This window comes from Pseudorca crassidens, chromosome 1 (genome assembly GCF_039906515.1).
Source record: "Pseudorca crassidens isolate mPseCra1 chromosome 1, mPseCra1.hap1, whole genome shotgun sequence".
Lineage (NCBI taxonomy): Eukaryota > Metazoa > Chordata > Mammalia > Artiodactyla > Delphinidae > Pseudorca > Pseudorca crassidens.
The window spans coordinates 184,310,952-184,336,102 of NC_090296.1; the positions used below are offsets into that span (position 1 = coordinate 184,310,952).

Genomic DNA, 25,151 nt, shown 5'->3' on the forward strand with positions numbered 1-25,151 from the left:
GCATGTCTAACTATTATTTTATAGCTTCTGGTTCTCCAGTTTTAAGAACTCTGTTATCCCTATGTGGTATATATAGTCTCTTGGATTTTCTTTTAAGGTTTAAAATATTTTTTTGGTTTACATTCACATCTTTAATCCATCTGGAATTCATTTTGTCGATGGTTTAAGATTCAGGTCCAATTTTACTTTTACCCAGATGGATGGCCAGTTATGTTAGCACCGTTTATTAACTAATACAACTTTTTCCCACTGACTTGAACCAAAACTTTTATCATATATTAAATTCTTATACACATTGGAACCTATTTCAGGATTCCCTAGTCTATCCTACTGATTATTTTATCTCTTACTATATCAATCCCATATTGATTTAATTTCAGTGGTTTTATACTATGTTATGGTAACTCACAACTTAAGTTCTCCTTCACTGGTCTTCACTTTCATACTTTTAAAGGCTATTCTCAGGCATTTCCTTTCCATTCAAACTCTAAGATCATTTACCCATACTTCAAAAAAACTGTTGGATTCTAATTGAAATTGCATGACATTTATATATTAATTTTGGGAAAACTGAAATTTTTATCTATTGAGACGTTCAGTCAAAGATATGGCATGTCTTTACACTTTTCCAGATCCTTTTTATGATTTCAATGTTCTCTTCATTCACATTACCTCTTTTTTACTTTGTGATTAAAACATTTAAAAATTGAGAAAATTGCTATTTTTCTTACTAAGTTAAAAGTTCTGTGTATGCGTGTAGAGATAGAAATTTAATTCTTCTTCTAATCTAATTGATATGACTCTTGCTAAATTCTAGAAATCCTAGGAAATGTGACAACATGGCTGAACTCATACAAAAAGGTTAGAATTTGAGCCAGGAGAAAAGAAAACTTAGTTTTATGCTTAAAATTGGACTTATTTTATCCCTTACTGAAATTTACAATTATTGTAATCCTATCTGACATGGTTACAGAAACATTATCTTTACGTATTCTTGCAATTAAAGACATTACCTAGAGTAAAATATCTTCCAGTGCTGCTAGAAACAAAATCTCTGAATAAAATCATTGTGGAATCATCACTAGACTCTTACTTGACTAGAAAGTTTAGAAGCTTCCACAGCATGTTCAAAATCTGGTCTTCCAATTACAGCGGGCTCTTTATTCATTACTCCTTGCCCTTTCTTGTATTCAGCCTAAAATGAATAGATAAGAGAATGTTGAATACTTCTACTTTCCAATGAAAAATTACATTGATAATAGCCAAAATAAAATTGACCCTCAGTCCATAAAAAATGATCCTTACAACTCACCAAATACTAAAATGCTGACTGCTAAGAAGGAACTGATTTTATAAGAACAACTTTTTTGTAGTAAAATAATTACTAAGTTTGAGTCCATGAATCCAGTCATCACCATCATTGTGTTTATTTTATCCAGGAGAAATTTCTAGATAATTGAGACCCTGCATTCTGCATACAGATGTCTTCCGGCTTTGTTTAGTCTTAGGAACTGATCTAACACTGTTTGGTTAACATGCAGTTGAATTTAGTAAATAATTATTGATTTTTTAAGGTGAGTATAGCCTATGTTACTCAAATATTTGGTTCAAGTTAAGTAATCATTTTTAATCAGTATGTAAGGTATGTTTAAGTAAAACGGTATTAACCAAGAAGGATGTCTTAGGGAAGATAAAAACAAGCATGATGGGCTTCCCCGGTGGCGCAGTGGTTGAGAGTCCGCCTGCCGATGCAGGGGACACGGGTTCGTGCCCCGGTCCGGGAAGATCCCACATGCCGCGGAGCGGCTGGGCCCGTGAGCCATGGCCGCTGAGCCTGTGCGTCCGGAGCCTGTGCTCCGCAATGGGAGAGGCCACAGCAGTGAGAGGCTCGCGTACAGCAAAAGAAAAGAAAAAGGAAAAAAACAGCCATGATGTATAGGAAATGTGCATTGGTAAATGCTGACCAAAGAGAACCTGCACAATTAACAGCAACAAGATGGAAACAAGGCCAAGTGAAGTTCTTTGGGACAAGGTGAGAGATACTATGGGACCAGACGAATGACAAACTTGATTCTCAGGCTCAGACATTTGAATGTTATCTTATGTCTGAATAGTACTTATTTTTTTTTAAAGCATGACAACAGAGCCATGGTCAAGTCAAGTCTGATCAGTTTCTGCACATATCCAAATAATGTACATAGTGAAATGGATAATTCAGATGAAAAAATTGAGATGCCATTAATTCAGATTGATTAATTTCACTAACTAAATTAACCATCCAACAACCAAAGCCACTTTGTCTCCTGCAAAAATGAGAAATCAATTCTGCTCAAGATAAGAAAGAGAGATTACATTGCTTATGATCTTGGAGATCTGTGTCGCCATCTTGATGTCTGGTCTGTCAAGCTCCGCACTATACACGTGGGTGTCCTGCACATCTTTCCTATAAAAAATCTGATCAAAGAGACAGTTTTGATTGAAAAAGAGAAAACAGAAATGAGTAGTTTCATATAGCTGCTAGCCTTAAGGTCCATAACACAGTTTATCCTTGCCATAATCTTCTAAGAAAGCCACTGACCCTAAGTTGTTTTTTTTTTTAATTTTTATGTGCCACATTTATTTGGATAACTATATTCTCTTTTTACTATGCCAATGCCTCACTAACATTATTGCATATGAACTGAATTTATACAACATAAAAAATATAATCCCAAGACCTTGGCACAGAGTCAATCTTATAAGATTTTACATATACCATCCTTATAAGCATGTCATTCTGTGTAAGTATATGTGTGCATAGTCACATACAGAATATCCTCACCAAGGGCGTTAACTTGTCTACCACACAGTCTTGACCCCTAGGGGATACAGGATAAGCTCCAGCACACGAATATGGAAAATCATTTCCTGGGGTGAGGGTATGTGAAACTCTGCAACTCTCCAGCTTTTTCACCCTCCCAACCACACCTTTATCTTCCTTTTCTGATTGGACTCTTCAAATGCCCCTTATGTGGGAGGCCTAGTGATGGGTACTGATAGTTTTATTCTAGTAAATATCACTGCAATGACTTGATCCTCCAACAATAAAAGGATCCACATTAAGGAATATTCATCCTCTGAATACACATTAGATACAATCAAACCAACGTGTGGAAAATAGAGATTTAAAGAGAAAAATATATATAAGTTTTGCCAAACATACTTTAGATGACAGTGGTCATTTACATTAACTTGACTGACAAATGAGAGGAGAGACCAGAAGCCAACTCATATAATCCCTGATGGGCAAACATCTCACTGCCTACCTGCTTCTCTATTTCCTGAGATCGGTCATGAGCTGAAGAAATATTTATCTATTTGCCAGATGGAGTTCTATGTGGCAAATTCACCAGTGGATGGCTAGTCAACTTGTCCATTACATTAGATTCTATTAAATGTATAATGCAAAGCGTGTAGTAACAGTCACCTTTAAAACCCATCTTCACTTTTTCAAGATGTAAAAGGTAGAACACAGAAATGTACAACTGAACATCTATACAAAATGCACAATTATTGCATTTGTACAAAACAAGTATTTCTAACGTTGCCTGCAAGCTTTCTGCAATAGCATCATCTGGGGTACTTATTAAAATTTTTAGATTCCTGAGATCCATCCTCAAACCTCTATAACAGAATTTTGGTAAATGGGGCCCAAGAATCTGCATTTTAATGAATTCCCCAGTTGACCACTATGAATCAGTGCTCTGGATAATATCAATGTATCTTGTTATTTTCCTTTCAACCTTGCAGCGTTAAAAAAAATTGGTACATTTTTATTTCTTTCAAAAATAATATCAGGTGTAAGAAACGATAATGCATTAAAACTCTCATAGGATCCCTAATGCATTGTATGATTTTATTTCAATGAAGTATATGTGTATATACTTCTATTTAAGAGCTTGCGCTGGGACTTCCCTGGTGGTCCAGTGGCTAAGGCTCCGCGCTCCCAATGCAGAGGGCCCGGGTTCAATCCCTGGTTAGGGAACCTAGATCCCGTGTGCCGCAACTAAGACCTGACGCAGCCAAATAAATTAATTAATTTTTTTTTTAAAAAAAGAGCTTGCATTGGCCTCACCACCCACTACTTTTTTTTTTTTTTTTTTGTGGTACACGGGCCTCTCACTGTTGTGGCCTCTCCCGTTGCGGAGCACAGGCTCTGGACGCGCAGGCTCAGTGGCCATGGCTCACGGGCCCAGCCGCTCCACAGCATGTGGGATCTTCCCGGACCGGGGCACGAACCCATGTCCCCTGCATCGGCAGGCGGACTCTCAACCACTGCGCCACCAGGGAAGCCCCACCCACTACTTTTTAAACTATGTTTATAATCATGAACCTGTCTGACAAGTGAACACAGCTTAAATATAATTAGCGTAATTTTGGCAAGAACATCTGTTTCCTTCACTACTTGCATTTTCACAGGCTTTACGTTAAGCAATTTTAAGTAGGTTTTGTGCACACCAGTAGCAAAAGAAACAAAAATAATCTGAAAACTGAGTTATTTTGTTGGGTGAGTTTAAAATCTTCAGGGATTTAAAATAAGCCACTTTTGGCTGGTTTCAAAAAGCAACGCACTCATCTACCAACGATGGCCAATCAACCTCAGCCTGCACCAAGTTAAACACAAACTGTGTCAACAAAAACGGACTCTCAGGTGAAAACAAACCAAAATTATTACCCACCTACAAGACTAACTGTTTCTAAGTTACTACATTCAGATGAAAGCCGTAGGGGGGGATGTCTTTTTGTTTAGAAAAGAATGAGGGTAAAAATGTAAACCCTTACTTTTTGAAAAGAGCTGCAACCTTTCAGAAATCTATGCTTTACATGGGTTACCTAATTATATGCTGTTCAGCCTAATGGCTGCGTGAAGAGAGGTGAACAGCACAAAGGCGGCGGGAGCGGGACAATGAATAGGGCCCCATCATCCATGTAAATTGCAAATTAGAGGCCAGCATATGTGACTCAAAACAAATATTAAGATTGACATGAGCTGCACATTCAAACAAGCGGACACCACAGAGCCACACAGGAGAAAAGCCCAGGAGCCTGTCTCTACCGATCTCCCAGAATATCAAGGCTTGAGGTCATCCCACAGGAACGGGGGCTTACGCTGAGGGACATGGAGAGCGGCAAGCTCCTGATTTTCGCTAGCTGCAAGGATGTCTGAACATCGGAAACAAGGTTACCCGAGCAGATTAGGCATCTTCCTCCACCTAACCTGTTACTTAGGGCCAAGGGAAGCTCATCTGACATTTCTCAAATGTCTGCAACATGTGTTTGCTCCCTTCCTCAGGCCGTCACAACTGAGGAAGAATAAAAATGTTACAGTGGAAGAGAGGTTTGTCAGAGGAAGGGCAAACACACATACACTCTTTTTTTCTGAATAATCCAAACCCTAAATGCTCGCTGTGTTGAGACAACGACGACAGATGGGACCCCATTCTCCAGGCAGTCTTCTCAAGACGAGATGGTGTTCTATAAAAAACTGTTTTGAATAAGAAGAAAGACAGAGATTCCTGAAAATCCCTGAAAATTCCTGAAAATCAACCCAGGAAAGGTGCAGGCCTGAGGGTCAATGACTGACTTTGCCTCGTTTTATTTAATGTTTTCTTCCCTATCGTGTCCTCAGAGTAAGAGAATGAAAAAGAAGGCGGAGGGAGGAGAAGTGAAAGGGGGAGGGAAGAAAGAGGAGAAATAATAGTAATAACAGTAATAATAATTGTCATTTTAGGCCATTTATTATGTACCAACTACCATATTAAGGACTTAACATTCACTGTCTCACTCACACATTTCTTAAATGTATGACTATAACGATTTATATCCATTAAACCAAGTTCCCTTTATGACTCTTCTATTTCAAACTTTTTCTTAATTTTAAACTAGTTATTCTCACTAATGAACATTAGAATAATCCTAGTAAGTTCCACATAGGAAACAAATGGAATTTTAATGGGCATTGCACTAAACCTACCAAACAACGGTAGGGAAAAATGATATCTCAACAAGATTTCAGTCTGTTCACAGGAGAAGGTATATTTCTACATTTCTTTAAATCTTTTATTTTAGCTTTCAGTGAAGTTTCATCCTTATCTACTATAGGTCCTATACAGGAAAATACAATCATTATCATTTTCATACATTTATCTTGCACTCAAGATAAACTGCTTTATCTTTTTAGTAGTATATAATATTTTCACAAAGACTAGTTATGGTTTCTTCCTCAGGAGCACCTAGAATTATTACTGTACATGCTTGAACTCTTCCTTCCACCTTTTTTTTCCCCACTGAATTTACTTCCTTGCCCTTTTCCACATATCTGGATCATTTTCCTAAACTATTCCTTTGTAGTGGACATGTGTTAATTTTTTAAAAATCTGCCTAGCAGCATTATTTATTTGGAAACTGCCTCTCCCTCACTCCACGGGATCTAGCGGGGCCATCAAAAGCAGCCTTCCTGCTTAGTCACAGGAGTGGCCATGTGACAGGTTGTCCAATCAGATACCCCAACCCTTGGGAAACCATGATTAAATCGAGGGCAGACACATAACCAAGCAAGGCCAGGGTCACTGATGGATCTGAGGCTGGGGGAAAAAGAACTGCTGTCCTTTCCTCTGGGATCGGTTGCTGTGAGGATGATTTAATTTTGGAAACACCAGCCTTGAGACCACCTAGACAGAGTCTGTCTGCAAGTGAAGTCATACAGAAGCAAGCAGAGCCAATAGATGGGAAGAGAAGGAGGGTCCTCGTGACACTGTGGGGCCTTTGGAGCCAGTTATGCCTGAAGGTAGCTTGAATTTCCCAGTTACCCAAACCAATAAATTCCCGTTTTTCACTTGAGCTAACATGAGATGGATTTCTGTTACTGAACCTAGAAACTCCAAATGCAGCCTCCATTTTGTATGTTTTCCTGCAGTGTCAAATCTGTTCTTTTTTGCCTCCAATAAAGATTTTAATTTTATCACCTGAAACTAACACAATATTGCAAATCAACTATAGTTACACTTTTTTTTAAAGATTTTAATTCTATCGTGGGAGGGAGGGACACGCAAGAGGGAAGAGATATGGGAACATATGTGTATGTATAACTGATTCACTTTGTTATTAAGCAGAAACTAACACACCATTGTAAAGCAATTATACTCCAATAAAGATGTAAAAAAAAAAAGATTTTAATTCTATCAAAATCTGTCATTGAATTTCTTCCTTATCTCACCACGTTCACTTTCTCCCTCAGGTTGTATTTTCACCTCATTTCATTGTCTTTTAATCTCAGCTTATTCTCCCCTTATAATCTTTCTACTCCTGTTTCATAAGGCCACATCTTTTGCATGTATCCTACAGTCATGCCGAGTGTGCCACGTGCCAGGCACTGTTCTAAACACTTTAAACACATTAATTTCTTAAATCCTTACCCCTCCCTTGCTGTGCTCGATTGTCTGTACTCAACTGGGCTCCATCAACACTCCCTCCCAAGGCTAGAACTAGTTATCCAGAATCCCCTTCCTTGTATCGTTCTCGGTTGGACTTGGCCAATAAGAGGAACTTTCAATTAGATATTGAAAATGGAAGTGAAATGGCTGCATTTGTTCTTCACGTACAGCCAGACACATTGAGCAAAGGATTCCCAGTGGCTCTGCAGCAAAGCTCTTCATGTTTAGACAACAGTGATTTGAGATTCTTCAATAGGTGAGTTAATAAACTAGAGAAAAGCAAAACCTCCACCATGATGGTCCATACAGTGAAATTCAAGCACTTGGAGATGCAAAGATTGAGAGCTGAGGGATGGCAGGCAGGATGGAAGCCACAGACAGACACACCTGTGAGGCTAAGGGCAACGTGAGCAGACAGACTAAAAGAAATCAAATCCAACTGGCCCCGAACTCATTCATTCCCTTTGCTACTCTGGTGAAGGTTAAAATGATTCTTGGTGAGAAGAAACTAGACAGGATAGGTATGTAGGACAGAAGTAAGCAGTGTAAACTGTATTCAGTCATAATCTCAAAACATCAGTTCAGTCAGCCTCAAGAAATTCTTTTGTCATAAACTCTTACATTAGAGAAGCCTTCCAAGTGTCATCAGGTAGTCACATGGACTGGAAATTCTATCTTAATAAGACTTATTTCTGTTTGGGTTTGCTGCATGTAAAAAACAACTAAATCATTAAATCATAAATATTATTTTTAAAGGAAAATATAAACCTTTGAAATAAAAGTAAATGCAGGATCTGATATTCATCAGAAAACAAAACTGTTTTTCAATTTTCTGAACAGTGGAGTAAAATATAGAGCTGTATCTAACAGTTTATCATTATTAGCAGTATTATCATTGTTTGTAAAAGCATTTTAGAGTTGACAAAAGTTTTCTTATACATGATTTAATTTTATCACCACCACAATCTTGTGAAGAAAGCAGGATAGGTATTACTAACTATTCTGCCTTAGAGATGAACAAAATACTAACATACCTATTTTAATAGTAAATTCTAAAAGCGCTGTTATTTTAAGTCACATCACGGAATCACAGAGTCACAAATGTTTTTCCAGTATCATTTAACTGATTTATCCTTAAGATTTCTCTCTGTCTGATGGAACAGAAATTGTCTGCTTATTAGGTTTTTTTTTTTATATTTACTGGAGTATAATTTTTTTACAATGTTGTGTTAGTTTCTGTTGCACAACAAAGTGAATCAGCTATAAGTATATATATATCCCCATATCTCCTCCCTCTTGAGCCTCCCTCCCACCCTCCCTAACCCACCCCTCTAGGTGGTCACAAAGCACTGAGCTGAGCTCCCTGTGCTATGCAGCAGCTTCCCACTAGCTATGTATTTTACGTTTGGTAGTGTATATATGTCAATGCTACTCTCTCACTTTGTCCCAGCTTACCCTTCACCCCGTGTCCTCAAGGCCATTCCCTACATCTGCGTCTTTATTCCTGCCCTGCCACTAGGCTCATCAGTACCATTTTTCTAGATTCCATATATGTGTGTTAGCATACGGTATTTGTTTTTCTCTTTCTGAGTTACTTCACTCTGTATAACAGACTCTAGGTCCATCCACCTCATTACAAATAACTCAGTTTCGTTCCTTTTTATGGCTGAGTAATATTCCATTGCATATATATGCCACATCTTCTTTACCCACTTGTCTGTCGATGGACATTTAGGTTGCTTTCATGTCCTGGCTATTGTAAATAGTGCTGCAGTGAACTTTGTGGTACATGTATCTTTTTGAATTATGGTTTTCTCAGGGTATATGCCCAGTAGTGGGATTGCTGGGTCATATGGTAGTTCTATTTGTCGTTTTTTAAGGAACTCCATACTGTTCTCCATAGTGGCTGTATCAATTTACATTCCCACCAACAGTGCAAGAGGGTTCCCTTTTCTCCACACCCTCTCCAGCATTTATTGTTTCTAGATTTTTTGATGATGGCCATTCTGACCGAGGTGAGGTGATACCTCTTTGTGGTTTTGATTTGCATTTCTCTAATGATTAGTGATGTTGAGTATCTTTTCATGTATTTGTTGGCAATCTGCATGTCTTCTTTGGAGAAATGTCTATTTAGGTCTTCTGCCCATTTCTGGATTGGGCTGTTTGTTTTTTCTGATATTGAGCTGCATGAGCTGCTTGTATATTTTGGAGATTAATCCTTCGTCAGCTGCTTCGTTTGCAAATATTTTCTCCCATTTGAAGGTTGTCTTTTCGTCGTTTATGGTTTCCTTTGCTATGCAAAAGCTTTTAAGTTTCATTAGGTCCCATTTGTTTATTTTTCATTTTATTTCCATTACTCTAGGAGGTGGGTCAAAAAAGATCTTGCTGCGATTTATGTCAAAGAGTGTTCTGCCTATGTTTTCCTCTAAGAGAAAACTTTTTATTAATGTCAAGAAATTACATATATCATTCTTGAAAAGAACATTATGTCTCTGGTTTCCCCTGCTGGATACTTCTTTCTAATACACATTGAACTGATTACCAATATGGCATTTTGGGAAAGTTTACCACTCTAATTTCATCACAAGTCTATACAGACCACATTATTTATAAAACTTAAAATGGCAGTTTAAAATTTGTTTGACTTACTTTAGGAGTACTGGACTTCATGTCTCTGATAAGATTCATGAAAACTATTAATGTTACTGGGGTTTTCATTTCAAGCCCATCTTTAGGGGAAAGTAACAGGATAGAATATCTCCAGTTCCTCTAATTACATTAGAAAAAAATTGGCAGGGGTACATCCCTGAAGATACAAAAAAATTTAGATTGGCTCTTTTAAATCATTTTTTGACTGCAGTATCAACAAGATAGGTAGTTAACTGGGTTCAGGAACCTTCTGAATATGCCCTTCTAACCTAAATGCTTCTTAATATAAATTTCATATTCATTTGGCCTTTTTAGAAATCTCATCTAGTTTCATTGTTTTGAATTAGCTATGATATCACCCTAAACTTTTTTTTTTAGTATCTTTATTGGAGTATAATTGCTTTACAATGTTGTGTTAGTTTCTGCTGTACAACAAAGTGAATCATCTATATGTATCACCCTAAACTCTTAAATCACCCTTTAAAACTGAAGGAGGACCAAACAGAACTAATATTTTATGGACTGGCTCTTCTACAGAGCGCTTTACATATCATATCTCATTTATCACTTGCAAGAGCCCTGTGAGATGGGTATCATTGCCCCAACTTTACAGATGAAAAAAAAAAACAAAAACAGATTTGGAGACATTTGTAACGTGTCCAAGGTCATCCAGGCAACATATGGCAAAGGAAGCATTTTAACCCTGGCCCGACTCCCAACTCCTTTTCTATCATATGTGACAGTGGAGGATATTATGAGAAATAATTTTTTCCTGTTCCATGATCATTGAATTTGGGGTGAAAGAAGAGACTACTGCCCCCAGAATACTCTTCCCCTTGGAACTCTCAGTTATTCAGAGGTGGAAATTCAGTTGGCCAGTCAGAAAGAATCCTCTCCCCCACCCTGCTTATTCACATCTCCAAAGGCATAAGGGACAGTAAGGTTCTGAAAGAAAAATGATTCCATTTGGCCCATTGATGATTGACTCCATTTGGCCCATTGAAAAGTCTAACCGAAAAGGAGGTAGAAATTAAAAGCTATTAACTGTAATCATCACAGTTTCTTGGTCCTCTAACAGATATCAGAAAGCTGACTCGATTTTGGTGGAAACATAAAAAGATAAGCAAAGATGCTGACATGCACTGTTTCTAGGTAAATCAGATGCACATGTGACAACGTATTTTATTTTAAATTAAATTAAGTCATTAATAGGCACAGTGCAAAGTGACATTCCGCATCATGAAAAGGTAACCCTATTAGTTAAATTCTCTGCAAATGAATTTCATTTGACTGAAGTCTTCTGGGAGACACGGTCTTTCACGGAGATGCTGCAGCCTCACCTACGGAACCAAGAGACGTACTTGCTTTCCTGTGGTTTTCCAGACCCACGTTTAAATTTCATATCTTTGGGACAACAGATGTATTATTCTAAGTGACTTGACTCTAGGGGAATATCAACTACTTCACAGGTAGAATACAAATATCATTCTCCCCTTAAATCTGAGTAAATAGTCTTAAACACTTTCTAAATCCTATTATATGTACAAACTTTGCATGTAAAGGTTGAGCCAAGCAGGCACAGGACTGTAAGTAAATACATCCTTCTCCCATAAGTACACAGTATTGAATGGAGGAGAAAAGGGCTTTATACCCTATTCCCTCAATCCCTCAATCAAAGACTTTTTAAACGAAAAGGCAGAGTTAAAATAATAACCTCAGGTCTATGATAAGGAACTTCCGTATTTGAATTCCATTGAATTTTAGAGTAAGAAAGGGTCTCCCCAGGAGCTGTGTAATGCCAGCCATCTCCCCAGACCACCAGACCACCTTCGAAGCCACGCCATCTGTGGGAGTTCAAAGTTTCTTCCGCTCCAAACAGTGGAAGCTCAGGGTCCAGTTTTTCTTTCTTGCAGATGCACTGGATCCATTGATCTGAATTCTAATGATACTCTATTTTGCCCTACATTTTAAAATTTTCATTTAAAATCTTGACCAATAACCAGTGACCTTCAAGAGGGAGGCAGCAGGGTGTAACGGAAAGAGTGGACTAGGGAGTTTGATTCTTTAGTCTCATTTTCTTCATCTGCAAAATGGGAATCAGTACACGGATTTTGCAAGAACTGGAAATGATCAAAGTCTCGGCACCGTCTCTTGTGCGCGGCAGTGCTCGCTAAGTGGTAGTTATTATGATTATAATAGTCAAGTTCTCATAAAGCCTCCTGGTGAAATGGCCTTGCTGATAATTACAGCCATGTAGCTTCTTCATCTCTTATCAATCTTAACCCATTTTAGAAAAGCACTTTTGGTATCGGCATGTGTTTATACATTTGGATTAAAATGTAAAAAGCTCACTCAGCTTTTACTCAAACATTGACCTATTGCAATTTAATATCAGATAACTGTTGCCATCCTACAAAGAGACACTGCACAGCTGGGGCTCTGGAGGCCCTGAGGCAGCAAAGCACCATTCAGTAAGAGAACTAAGTGGTGGGGCAGAGCCTGTGTGAGATGACAGAGATGTTTCAGGTACTTTTCAAAGAAAGGGAGCTTTTTAACCCAACGAAGGCAAACACTTTATCTTAACTGATTCTAACGCAAAAAGAACCTGACAAACAGTTCCTACATTCCTTCTAGAAAGCAAAGAATTCATGATAAGGAGACAAATAAGCTTCCACTGAAATTTCAGGAAGAAATATTCTTCTAGGCCCCCAAGATAGTAGTGGTAATTGAGCAAACACATGAAGGTTTTGATGTACTTGTTACCTTATAGCCAAAGAATAAATGTGTTTTCTATGGGCTTGTTTCCTCTCTCTCGGCTTCTGCTTCTAAGCCGGCCGTTACACATCTATTGCTTTCCTACTCCTCTTGGGTCTTAAGTGTGACAATCTGCCCCTCACATGAATTCCAAAAGAAACCCCAGTGGGGTACAATCTCACTAGCATCCCAGTTCTTCTGCAATTCTGCACTGTAAACCATGGGAGTAACGCCATCAAGTCACAGAAGTTCTAGGGATTGCTGTTAAAAACCCAATTTCCCAGGTCTGCAAGTGCCTGACATTTTGAAGGCACTCTACAAGGTTCTAATAACAATTGACAGAATAATTCAGATGTGCTTCTGACTGAACACTGGGACATAAAAATAAAAGAAACTTTGAAGTTCTTTTTGAACAGGAATGTTGTAACATTTAAACTTCAACAACATACCCATCAGCCCTGATGTCAGTTAACTACAATTTTCCAGAAAATCATGAGGAATGGCTTGCTTACGTGACTCTGGTGCTTATTCACCTCCATGGCATGTTTGATCTCAGGCGGTTCCTTCATGTGGGCATAATCTGAGAATCCTTTGGCAGCATCGTGCTTCTGCTTGTAAGCAATCTTAAGAAAAACACAAATAATTGTTACTTTCATTTACAGGTGTATGAAATTTCTTACCTTTTAAATTTCAGTGTTCCGTTAGGATTTCATATAGTTGAATACCACCATTAACGGTCAAATTTGCCTAAGCTTCTATAACAAAATAATATACATAATACTTTACTTTAATCTTTGTGCTTCTGTTTAGACTCCTAATTCTAACTCTTTGTCATTTATTTCAAACGTCTTTGTCCACACACTGAAATCCCCACTCGCATTCATGTAGCTTCAATCTCAGCTACGGTTTTGGGAAATCTTCCACATCCAAGAGGTTTTAGGGTCATAAATGTTCAAGGTTTGAAGCTTGGGAAAGCAAATGACAAAACTGGGTAAGTGACTGGATATTTAAAAGTGAATTGTTCATTTTTTAATTGATCGTTATGCTTTTATGGAGGCACAGCTATAATAGAATATAAACCTTATTAAAAGCCCTAAACTTTGGGAGAAAATATAACAAAATTTTCACATATGTCAAGCCTTGTTCTCTGTTAGGGAAATAGGCATCACAGCGATGCCACCCATCACCACCATATTAAATCTGTCCCACACAGGGTTGGAGAGAAGACATGAGAATAATCAGAAGTACTTCAGAAGTAGAACTAACCAACCTCAACAGAGTTAGAAACTGAAGAAGATCCATAAGACAGCAAATTATCCCCTTACTCTCAGTCTAATGCCATATTATCCTATTTATTCCCTTCACAAGTTTAAATTACTCAGTTTAATTTTTGTAAAATTACTTATTTTCTGTCTTCTCGTACTAGAATATAACTGTCTAGTTCAATACCTGCTCAGAACCCAGAAGAGTGCCTGACATAAACTGCAATAAATATTTGCTCAGTGAGTGAAGAAATAGGACCCCAGAAAATATCTGAAGAGATTATAGTCGAAAACTTCCCTAACATGGGAAAGGAAATAGCCACCCAAGTCCAGGAAGCGCAGCAAGTCCCATACAGGATAAACCCAAGGAGAAACACGCCGAGACACATAGTAATCAAATTGGCAAAAATTAAAGACAAAGAAAAATTATTGAAAGGGAAAAATGACAAATAACATACAAGGGAACTCCCATCAGGTTGACAGCTGATTTCTCAGCAGAAACTCTACAAGCCAGAAGGGAGTGGCGTGATATACTTAGAGTGATGAAGGGGAAGAAACTACAACCAAGATTACTCTATCCGGCAAGGATCACATTCAGATTCGATGGAGAAATCAAAAGCTTTACAGACAAGCAAAAGCTAAGACAATTCAGCACTACCAAACCAGCTCTACGACAAAGGCTAAAGAAAGTTCTCTAAGTGGGAAACACAAGGGAAGAAAAGGACCTACAAAAACAAACCCAAAACAATTAAGAAAATGGTCATAGGAACATACATATCCATAATTACCTTAAACGTGAATGGACTAAATGCTCCAACCAAAAGACACAAGCTTGCTGAATGGATACAAAAACAAGACCCATATATATGCTGTCTACAAGAGACCCACTTCAGACCTAGGGACACATACAGACTGAAAGTGAGGCGATGGAAAAAGATATTCCATGCAAATGGAAATCAAAAGAAAGCTGGAGTAGCTATACTCATATCAGATAAAATGGACTTTAAAATAAAGAATGTTACAAGAGACAAGGAAGGACACTACATAATGATCAAGGGATCAAACCAAGAATAAGATATAACAATTATAAATATATATGCACCAAACATAGGATCACCTCAATACATAAGGCAACTGCTAACAGCTATAAAAGAGGAAATCGACAGTAACACAATAATAGTGGGGGACTTTAACACCTCACTTACACCAATGGACAGATCATCCAAAATGAAAATAAATAAGGAAACAGAAGCTTTAAATGATACAATAGACCAGATAGATTTAATTGATATTTATAGGACATTCCATCCAAAAACTGCAGATTACACTTTCTTCTCAAGTGCGCATGGAACATTCTCCAGGATAGATCACATCTTGGGTCACAAATTCAGCCTCAGTAAATTTAAGAAAATTGAAATCATATCAAGCATCTTTTCTGACCACAATGCTATGCGATTAGAAATGAATTACAGGGAAAAAAACGTAAAAAACACAAACACATGGAGGCTAAACAATACATTACTAAATAACCAAGAGATCACGGAAGAAATCAAAGAGGAAATTAAAAAATACCTAGAGACAAATGACAACGAAAACACGATGATCCAAAACCTATGGGATGCAGTAAAAGCAGTTCTAAGAGGGAAGTTTATAGCTATACAAGCCTACCTCAAGAAACAAGAAAAATCTCAAATAAACAATCTAACCTTACACCTAAAGGAACGAGAGAAAGAAGAACAAACAAAACCCAAAGTTAGCAGAAGGAAAGAAATCATAAAGATCAGAGCAGAAATAAATGAAATAGAAATAAAGAAAACAATAGCAAAGATCAATAAAACTAAAAGCTGGTTCTTTGAGAAGATAAACAAAATTGATAAACCATTAGCCAGACTCATCAAGAAAAAGAGAGAGAGGACTCAAATCAATAAAATTAGAAATGAAAAAGGAGAAGTTACAACAGACACCACAGAAATACAAAGCATCCTAAGAGACTACTACAAGCAACTCTATGGCAATAAAATGGACAACCTGGAAGAAATGGACAAATTCTTAGAAAGGTACAACCTTCCAAGACTGAACCAGGAAGAAACAGAAAATATGAACAGACCAATCACAAGTAATGAAATGGAAACTGTGATGAAAAATCTTCCAACAAATGAAAGTCCAGGACCAGATGGCTTTACAGGTGAATTCTATCAAACGTTTAGAGAAGAGCTAACACCCATCCTTCTCAAACTCTTCCAAAAAATTGCAGAGGAAGGAATACTCCCAAACTCATTCTATGAGGCCACCATCACCCTGATACCAAAACCAGACAAAGATACTACAAAAAAAGAAAATTATAGACTAACATCACTGATGAATATAGATGCAAAAATCCTCAACAAAATAGTAGCAAACAGAATCCAACAGCACACTAAAAGGATCATACACATGATAACGTGGGACTTACCCCAGGGATGCAAGGATTCTTCAATATACGCAAATCAATCAATGTCATACACCATATTGACAAATTGAAGAATAAAAACCATATGATCATCTCAATAGATGCAGAAAAAGCTTTTGACAAAATTCAACACCCATTTATGATAAAAACTCTCCAGAAAGTGGGCATAGAGGGAACCTACCTCAACATAATAAAGGCCATATACGACAAACCCACAGTAAACGTCATTCTCAATGGTGAAAAACTGAAAGCATTTCCTCTAAGATCAGGAACAAGACAAGGATGCCCACTCTCACCACTATTATTCAACATAGTTTTGGAAGTCCTAGCCAGGGCAATCAGAGAAGAAAAAGAAATGAAAAGAATCCAAACTGGAAAAGAAGAAGTAAAACTGTCACTGTTTGCAGATGACATGATACTATACATAGAGAATCCTAAAAATGCCACCAGAAAACTACTAGAGCTAATCAATGAATTTGGTAAAGTTGCAGGATACAAAATTAATTCACAGAAATCTCCTTCATTCCTATACACTAATGATGAAAAATCTGAAAGAGAAATTAAAGAAACACTCCCATTTACCATTGCAACAAAAAGAATAAAACACCTAGGAATAAACCTACCTAGGGAGAAAAAAGACCTGTATGCAGAAAACTATAAGACACTGATGAAAGAAATTAAAGATGATACCAACAGATGGAGAGATATACCATGTTCTTGGATTGGAAGAATCAATACTGTGAAAATGACTATACTACCCAAAGCAATCTACAGATTCAATGCAATCCCTATCAAATTACCAATGGCATTTTTTACAGAACTAGAACAAATCATCTTAAAATTTGTATGGAGACACAAAAGACCCCGAATAGCCAAAGCAGTCTTGAGGGAAAAAAAAACGGAGCTGGAGGAATCAGACTCCCTGACTTCAGACTACACTACAAAGCTACAGTAATCAAGACAATATGGTACTGGCACAAAAACAGAAACAAAGATCAATGGAACAAGATACAAAGCCCAGAGATAAACCCACGCACCTATGGTCAACTAATCTATGACAAAGGAGGCAAGGATATACAATGGAGAACAGACAGTCTCTTCAATAAGTGGTGCTGGGAAAAGTGGACAGCTACACGTAAAAGAATGAAATTAGAACACTCCCTAACACCAAACACAAAAATAAATTCGAAATGGATTAGAGACCTAAATGTAAGACTGGACACTATAAAACTCTTGGAGGAAAACATAGGAAGAACACTCTTTGACATAAATCACAGCAAGATCTTTTTTGATCCACCTCCTAGAGTCATGGAAATAAAAACAAAAATAAACAAATGGGACCTAATGAAACTTCAAAGCTTTTGCACAGCAAAGGAAACCACAGACAAGATGAAAAGACAACCCTCAGAATGGGAGAAAACATTTGCAAACAAATCAACGGACAAAGGATTAATCTCCAAAATATATAAACAGCTCATGCAGCTCAATATTAAAGAAACAAACAACCCAATCCAAAAATGGGCAGAAGACCTAAATAGACATTTTTCCAAAGAAGACATACAGATGGCCAAGAAGCACGTGAAAAGCTGCTCAACATCACTAATTATTAGAGAAATGCAAATCAAAACCTCAATGAGGTACCACCTCACACCAGTTAGAATGGGCATCATCAGAAAATCTACAAACATCAAATGTTGGAGAGGGTGTGGAGAAAAGGGAACCCTCTGGCACTGTTGGTGGGAATGTAAATTGATACAGCCACTATGGAGAACAGTATGGAGGTTCCTTAAAAAACTAAAAATAGAATTACCAGCAGTCCCACTACTGGGCATATACCCAGAGAAAACCATAATTCAAAAAGACACATGCACCCCAATGTTCATTGCAGCACTATTTACAATAGTCAGGTCATGGAAGCAACTAAATGCCCATCGACAGATGAATGCATGAAGAAGATGTGGTACATATATACAATGGAATATTACTCAGCCATAAAAAGGAACGACATTGGCTCATTTGTTGAGACGTGCATGGATCTAGAGACTGTCATACAGAGTGAAGTAAGTCAGAAAGAGAAAAACAAATATCGTATATTAACGCATGTATGTGGAACCTAGAAAAATAGTACAGATAAACCTCTTTGCAGGGTAGAAGTTGAGACACAGATGTAGAGAAGAAACGTATGGACACCAAGGGGGGAAAGCCGCGGGGGGGGGGGGATGGTGGTGTGATGAATTGGGCGATTGGGATTGACATGTATACACTGATGTGTATAAAATCGATGACTAATAAGAACATACTGTATAAAAAAGTAAATAAAAAAACAAGAATAACTAAACGGATGAGAATAAAACAAGAATAAATTAATGAATTATTTTAATATTAATTTAAAATATATATATTAAAAGTTTAATAATAAGATATTAAATGGAATTGGAATTACTTGGCACAGAATAAAGGTAACTTAAAAAAGAAAAACTAGAACAGTGGTCACCAAGAACAAAACAAGATCTAATTTTTATTGCAAGAATACAGTTACACTTAAGGGAAAACTTTTTACCAACATGAGCTCCTTGAGAGCTGTGTCCGTATCTTACATATCTTTTAATATCCTGTGCCAGTCATACTGAATGACACAGAACAGAAATGCAATAAATGTTTAGTGAATGAATGAATAAAAGAGTTTATTAAACATTCTCACGAGCTTAAACTCCTCGTAGGCTTTAATAAGTAGAATTAACCACCCACTTAACTTAGATAATATACTTGTCTAAAGGATTAAAGTGATAATTACAAAAATAATTTTTTTAAGTAAAAGCATCCAATCCTACCAAAAAAAAGGGAACGTCATCTAGCACAAATATCAATGTTCAAATCCCTTCTCTGGCTTCCCCCACCAAGCTTTTCTTGAAAACTTCCAGTGAAAGAGAACTCAACCTGGGTATCACAGTCTCTAAATTTTGAAGATGCTGATACAAAGTTCCTCCTTTAATGAAACTCAAGTCTATCTCCCAGGAGCTGCATCCATTTGGCCATAAGGGAAGAATCTGGTTCACAGGACAGAACTCCAAACGTGGGAACACAGCTGTCAGTGGCTTCCATTCCCCGGACCTGTCTGTGTAGATTAAGGTACTGAACCCTTGTACACTCTAAACGCTCTCTGAAGTACAATTCCAACTTTTCCACCTCTTTCTTAAGGTGTCCACAATATCCCAGATATGGCCTGACCTATCCTAATTAGAACTGCTCAGTTTAATCTAGGTTATCATCTCAAATGTGCTATATGCTATTAACACATCCATGGATCACACCATTTTCCTTTTGATTACTGTGTTGAGATTTCTGTCAGCTAATGCCCCTAAGTCTTGTTCACTCCTGCTCAGCCCTGTTCCCACATCTGGTTGATTATTAGGCCTCGCATACAGCACCTCACATTATTCCAGGGATAATTCATCTTGCTAGAGTCTGTCTGCTGATTTAACCCATCAGGTTATCTAATTCTGATGAACTTATCGTTTACATTTTCACCAATTAATTATGTTAAACAGGATACCCATTAAGAACCTCCATTCAGACTGAGAAAGTCCATTATCTCAGTTTCATTACATTATATATTATAACTCGTGGGAAGAAAGGAGGAGTTTAGTGAGTGGCCAAGTCTCTTAAGCCAAGAAACAACTTCTATGAGATCTGTTATAAGGAAAAAAAAACTAGCATATGCCTGTCTCCTTTCTGCTGGATGCCTGGTTGATTTGGCGTTTTTGACTGATACTTGTGAACTTATAACCAATGCAGCTGATCATTTTGTGGGTTATCATAGAAGTGGTGAGTCATCAAGCACAATTTTAAAAAGCATTCTTTCTTAAAAAGGCTATGTAATTTTCTACTTGCAGCATTAAAATAGTCATTTCATTTATAGCTGCTGCTAAGCACCACTTTAGAATTAAGATTACATCAAATTGGAGGCAGCTGAACTTTATCATATTAATTTTCGCCCTTAAAATAGCTAATGGAAAATTATGTCACACTAATAAATTTTCTGATAAATTTGATTTCTTAGGATCTGTCATTAATGTGTGGCACTTCCCTAGATTAATACTGTTTTCTTCCAACCTTGTGAATTAAGGTTGCTACGGCACTAGATGCCTAACTAGTGGAAGATGCTTGCAGTAGTCTTATATAAATTATACGTAAATATGTTTACGCAAATAATACACACATTTATGTTATATATTCCATCTTATATGTTTATATCTCATATATACATATATTTCTGATTTACAGTATATTTCATAACTACTATATAGGTAAATGTACTTTTAATCCCATAACACAGGCAGCCCTGAAGCTCCTGAAACAGGACCTTGTGGCCACTGTAGATAAAAACATAAGCTCTCATAAATCTCCTCAGGTCGGACGCCTGAGTAGCCTATATCACTTCCGTGATAAGGGATTATTTAGTCTCTGCTTGAGACAGCTCTGGTGAGAAGGGTCACAGCACTTCATGGCACAGCCCATCCATTTCCAGAAGATTTCTTTGTGATCTTTGCCCGTAAAAGTTTTAATGAGAGTTATCTAACAAAATGGCTTCCTAAAATCTCCACATCTGTCTCTCTCTCTTTTTTGTAAGGCGTTTCTTCCTATCAGCCATTTTCTACAAGGAGTATTAACCTAGCTAACTTCACCTCATCACTCTAGTTTGGATGTAAGCATCTGAGAATGTTTGCAAATTGATTTTAAGATGATATTTTGTTCCAGTGTCAAAAGTTTAGGATACTTTTCAATAGAAGTTGGAACACAGTTAAATTTTAGTATTTGCCTAATACTAATACTCTAATTCAGGTTGGCACAAATCTGATACTATTTGGACACAGTAAAAGGTTAGTTCTATAATTATCACAGACACTATCAAATAGTTCTACTTTCTTGCCTGTCTTATTAGGCAATTGAGAATTGAAATTTTAACAATAATAAAATAGATTTATGTAAATCTAAAGAAATGTTATTACAATTACATAAATCTTTGAAATAGATACCTTCTTTGGAATCCAGGTTTTTCCTTTCTAACAAGTTCAGTGACTATAACACTGGGCAGTGATGTTCCTTGAGAGCACACATAAGGGTGCATATTCTAATGTAAGTGATAACCTATTCTGGAAAAAAAGAGATAGATTCCAAAATGTACAGTATGGATTATTTTGTATGTTAAGTTCTATGTGCACATATTTGTGTACTATAGATGTGTTTATGCCATAAAAATTTGAGAAAAGCCGTGCCCTTCCAAAGCAATTAGCATGTAAATACCTGAAAATCTTACCTTCCCAAGTATAAAAACAAGAAAAGATTGTTTCTTTTCTTTATCGCATAATTGTTGCTTATTATTATTATTATTGCATAAATGTTGTCAAATATCAAGTGTTGTAATTTCTTGCTTTATAAAGTAGTCCGTGTGATCAGCAAGTGGCTGGGGTACCAGGTGTTGGCAGGAAAAAAAGGGGGCATATTAGTCATGGTCAGCCATGCAGAACCCTGGCATATATTTTTAGCTTCATGTGCAGAGCTGAGATTAGCTTACTGCCAAGCTGGGTACATAGTGGACATTTAAGTTTGTGATAATGAAGTACTTAAAGATATTCTGCAAAGGATAACAATACTTGGTATTGTTCAAGAGTAATTTATTTTCAGACTATTTTAAAATTATCTAGGTATCCTCTACTTAAAAGTAAAAAGATTCTGAAAAAAGAAGTAACTTGTTTAATAAGAAAAAGAGGGATAGAAATAGTAAAAAGCGGTGGTAAGGGGTATAGTTAAGAACCCAGACTCTGGAGTCAATCTATCCATGTTCATGTGCTGGCTCTGCCATGTATTAGCTGTGCAACCTTGGGCAAGTTACCTAACCTCTCTGTGCTTCAGTTTCTACATCTCCAAAATGAGGATATCTCATGCAGTTGTGAGGATTAAATGATATAAATATGTGTGAAATGCATAGAACACTACCTGACACATAGTAAGCATTTCTTTGTATTTATTATTACTAACCAAAAATGTAGCATGAAAAACATAAACTATGTAAAAGGAAACATCCCCTTAGAAAGGAAATCAATAAATTGAACAAAAATCCATTTTACAAGTGTTTACTGAATCCTCCCTGTGTTCCAGGGACTGTTCTAAGCACAGAGGTGGAGCAGGGAACAAGACAGATAAGGTCCCTGCTCTCTTAGGGATTAATAAAGTAACCAAAAAAAAAAAAAAAAAATCAGCTCGTGCTATGAAGAAAACAAAGCAATAATAGGAGTGAGAAAGAGGCGAAATATTCTGCTTTGAAATTCTGTTTTAAGAAACACAATAGATTAAATGCATTAAGGCTTCCTTCTGTGTTGATGTACTATAAAAAGAAAATTATGTGGATTCAAAATGAGTTTACATGATGACAGTTCTTAAGTTCATCTGCAACTTGCAATCACTAAAATGGCCATTTCCGCCTGGTGGAGGCTCTTTGTTGGTAGCCTGAGATATGCTACCAAGTGAAAAACACCATCCACGGAAAAGAAATTCAGGAACCACTTGTCTAATTGATGGAGCACAGATCTGTGGATCCTGAATTTAACCATTAATTTTTATGCAACTTTTAATAAGCTACTGGAATGTTCTCCCCTTAAAGATCATAGTTAAATTAAAGACTAGTTTAATATTTGCTATAAGATTGTAATCTAAGTAAACTGTCTAAATAAGATTCGAATTTGCTCTATTAGTAGTGGTGAATGGAACTAGGAAAAACAGCGTCATGTAACTGACGTACTGGCAGGTCCTTGTCATTCTGATTCCACCGGCGACAGCTGACAGCACATGGATCAGTCGCTTCCAACTTTTCTCTCCGTATTTAATATCTAAGACAAACAACTCTTTTTAAAATGCTAAACAATTTGTACTAGGTATATGTTTGGTCTACACAATTATATAGTAATTCAGGAGAACCACACCTCACTCTGTAGCTGTGTAACTTCTCTTGCAAAGACACTGTCAATTGTGGCTGGCATCTGCTTATAAAGAGAATTGGAAAGGTCCGCCTTAATGGTGCCTTTGTATTTTGCCTGGGCGGGGAGAAAGAAAAGGGAAAAAATATTTCTTAGCTTTTTTTATTGTGAATATTGAAAAAGAATAAAAAAGTACTTTCTTCAGAAACAGAATCAGTTAAAAAATATAAAGTCCATTTTAATCGTAGATACTGAACCTGATGAACATATTTGAAGAAAGAAAAAGAAATCCAGTTTATCATGGTAAAACCTTTAAATGAAACATGCAAGAAAATAACGACTGGGAGAGGGGGGGTTGAGCGATGGGGGAAATGGGTGAAAGGAGTTAAGAGGTACAAAGTTCCAGTCATAAAATAAATACATGGGGACATAAGGTCCAGCATGGTGACTATAGTTAATAACAATGTACTGCACATTTGAAAGTTGCTAGGAGAGTAGATCTTAAAAGTTCTCATCACAAGGGAAAAAAAAAGAAATAAGATGTGTGACGCTGTGTGGTGACAGGTGGTAACCAGACAATCGTGGTTATCCTTTCACAAGGCATACAAGTATCGAAGCATGTACACTGTGCACCTGAAACTAATAAAATGTTAACTGTCAATTATACCTCAAATTAAAAACCTTAAATAAATTTGGTAAAAAGTAATAATGACTATTTTTCTGTTTAAACCCATGCACATTTCTCAAAGTAAATCTATTTGTGTGTATTGACAATTTCATGTTTGATCAGCAAAGAAAGATGAGAACAATGAGACATTTAAATTGTTCCAGAAAACACAAGTCATTAGAATTTACAGTCTAGAACCTGAATGCAAAGGACAACATTCCTTTATTCAAGTCCTCTTAACTCCTTCCACCACAATGGCGGGGTGCAGGGGGTGCTTTTTTGCTGTTTGTGCACCTTCCCACGTGCAATCTGCACTGTCTCTAAGTGATCTCAATCGTTACTCATAAAGAGAGACACTCATTCACTATTTACTCTTGGGAACATTAAGTTCAAAGGAACATAACAGATTGCCCTTTTCCTTTTCTCTGTGCAGGAGAACTAATAGCTGACACAAATAAACAAAACCGTGGTTTTCCCCACTCTGTCCACAGGTCCCTGCTGTTACTCCCACTTGGAGCTAGATTTGAGTGCTGATTTATTGAGCATATAGCCTGCGTAAGCCTTGCGTTCCCATAACTCTTTGGATTTGGGTACTTAAAATTTACCAATTTTCTTCAAAATGTTTTCACGTTGACAGAAATAATCCCGAGAATATCATATTGATCTTTTTCCAACATAACTTACGAAACACTAGAGGTCAGTCATTTACAACACTATCTAATCATCTTCCTTTCAAGTTTATCTCTTTGAAATGATATATTCACAGAAACCAGCAGTGCCTCATCACAGAAATTACCGTTAACATTGTGCTTTATAAGACAACATAAGTTGCAGTTCTAAATGCTCTCAGAAAAAGACTCTATGATATTTCAGCTGGAAAATGAATGTAGTGTATTTCTCACTCTATGGTTTCATAACAGGTAT

General features: G+C 37.0%; 1 protein-coding gene across 6 annotated transcripts in view; it reads right to left on the reverse strand.

Moving 5' to 3' along the window:
• NEBL (nebulette) overlaps positions 1-25,151 on the reverse strand; it is a 339,555-nt gene that overhangs the window by 75,134 nt on the left and 239,270 nt on the right. For 4 of the 6 annotated variants that reach the window (XM_067702916.1, XM_067702904.1, XM_067702901.1 and 1 more), the window contains 4 exons: positions 23,567-23,677; positions 13,388-13,498; positions 2,353-2,454; positions 1,094-1,195 (listed from right to left, as the gene is read on the reverse strand). The exons of the other annotated variants lie outside the window; for them this stretch is intronic. In XM_067702916.1, the coding sequence (XP_067559017.1) occupies positions 1,094-1,195; positions 2,353-2,454; positions 13,388-13,498; positions 23,567-23,677 (426 nt within the window). The remainder of the gene's footprint in view (positions 1-1,093; positions 1,196-2,352; positions 2,455-13,387; positions 13,499-23,566; positions 23,678-25,151) is intronic. 6 annotated transcript variants of the gene reach the window in all.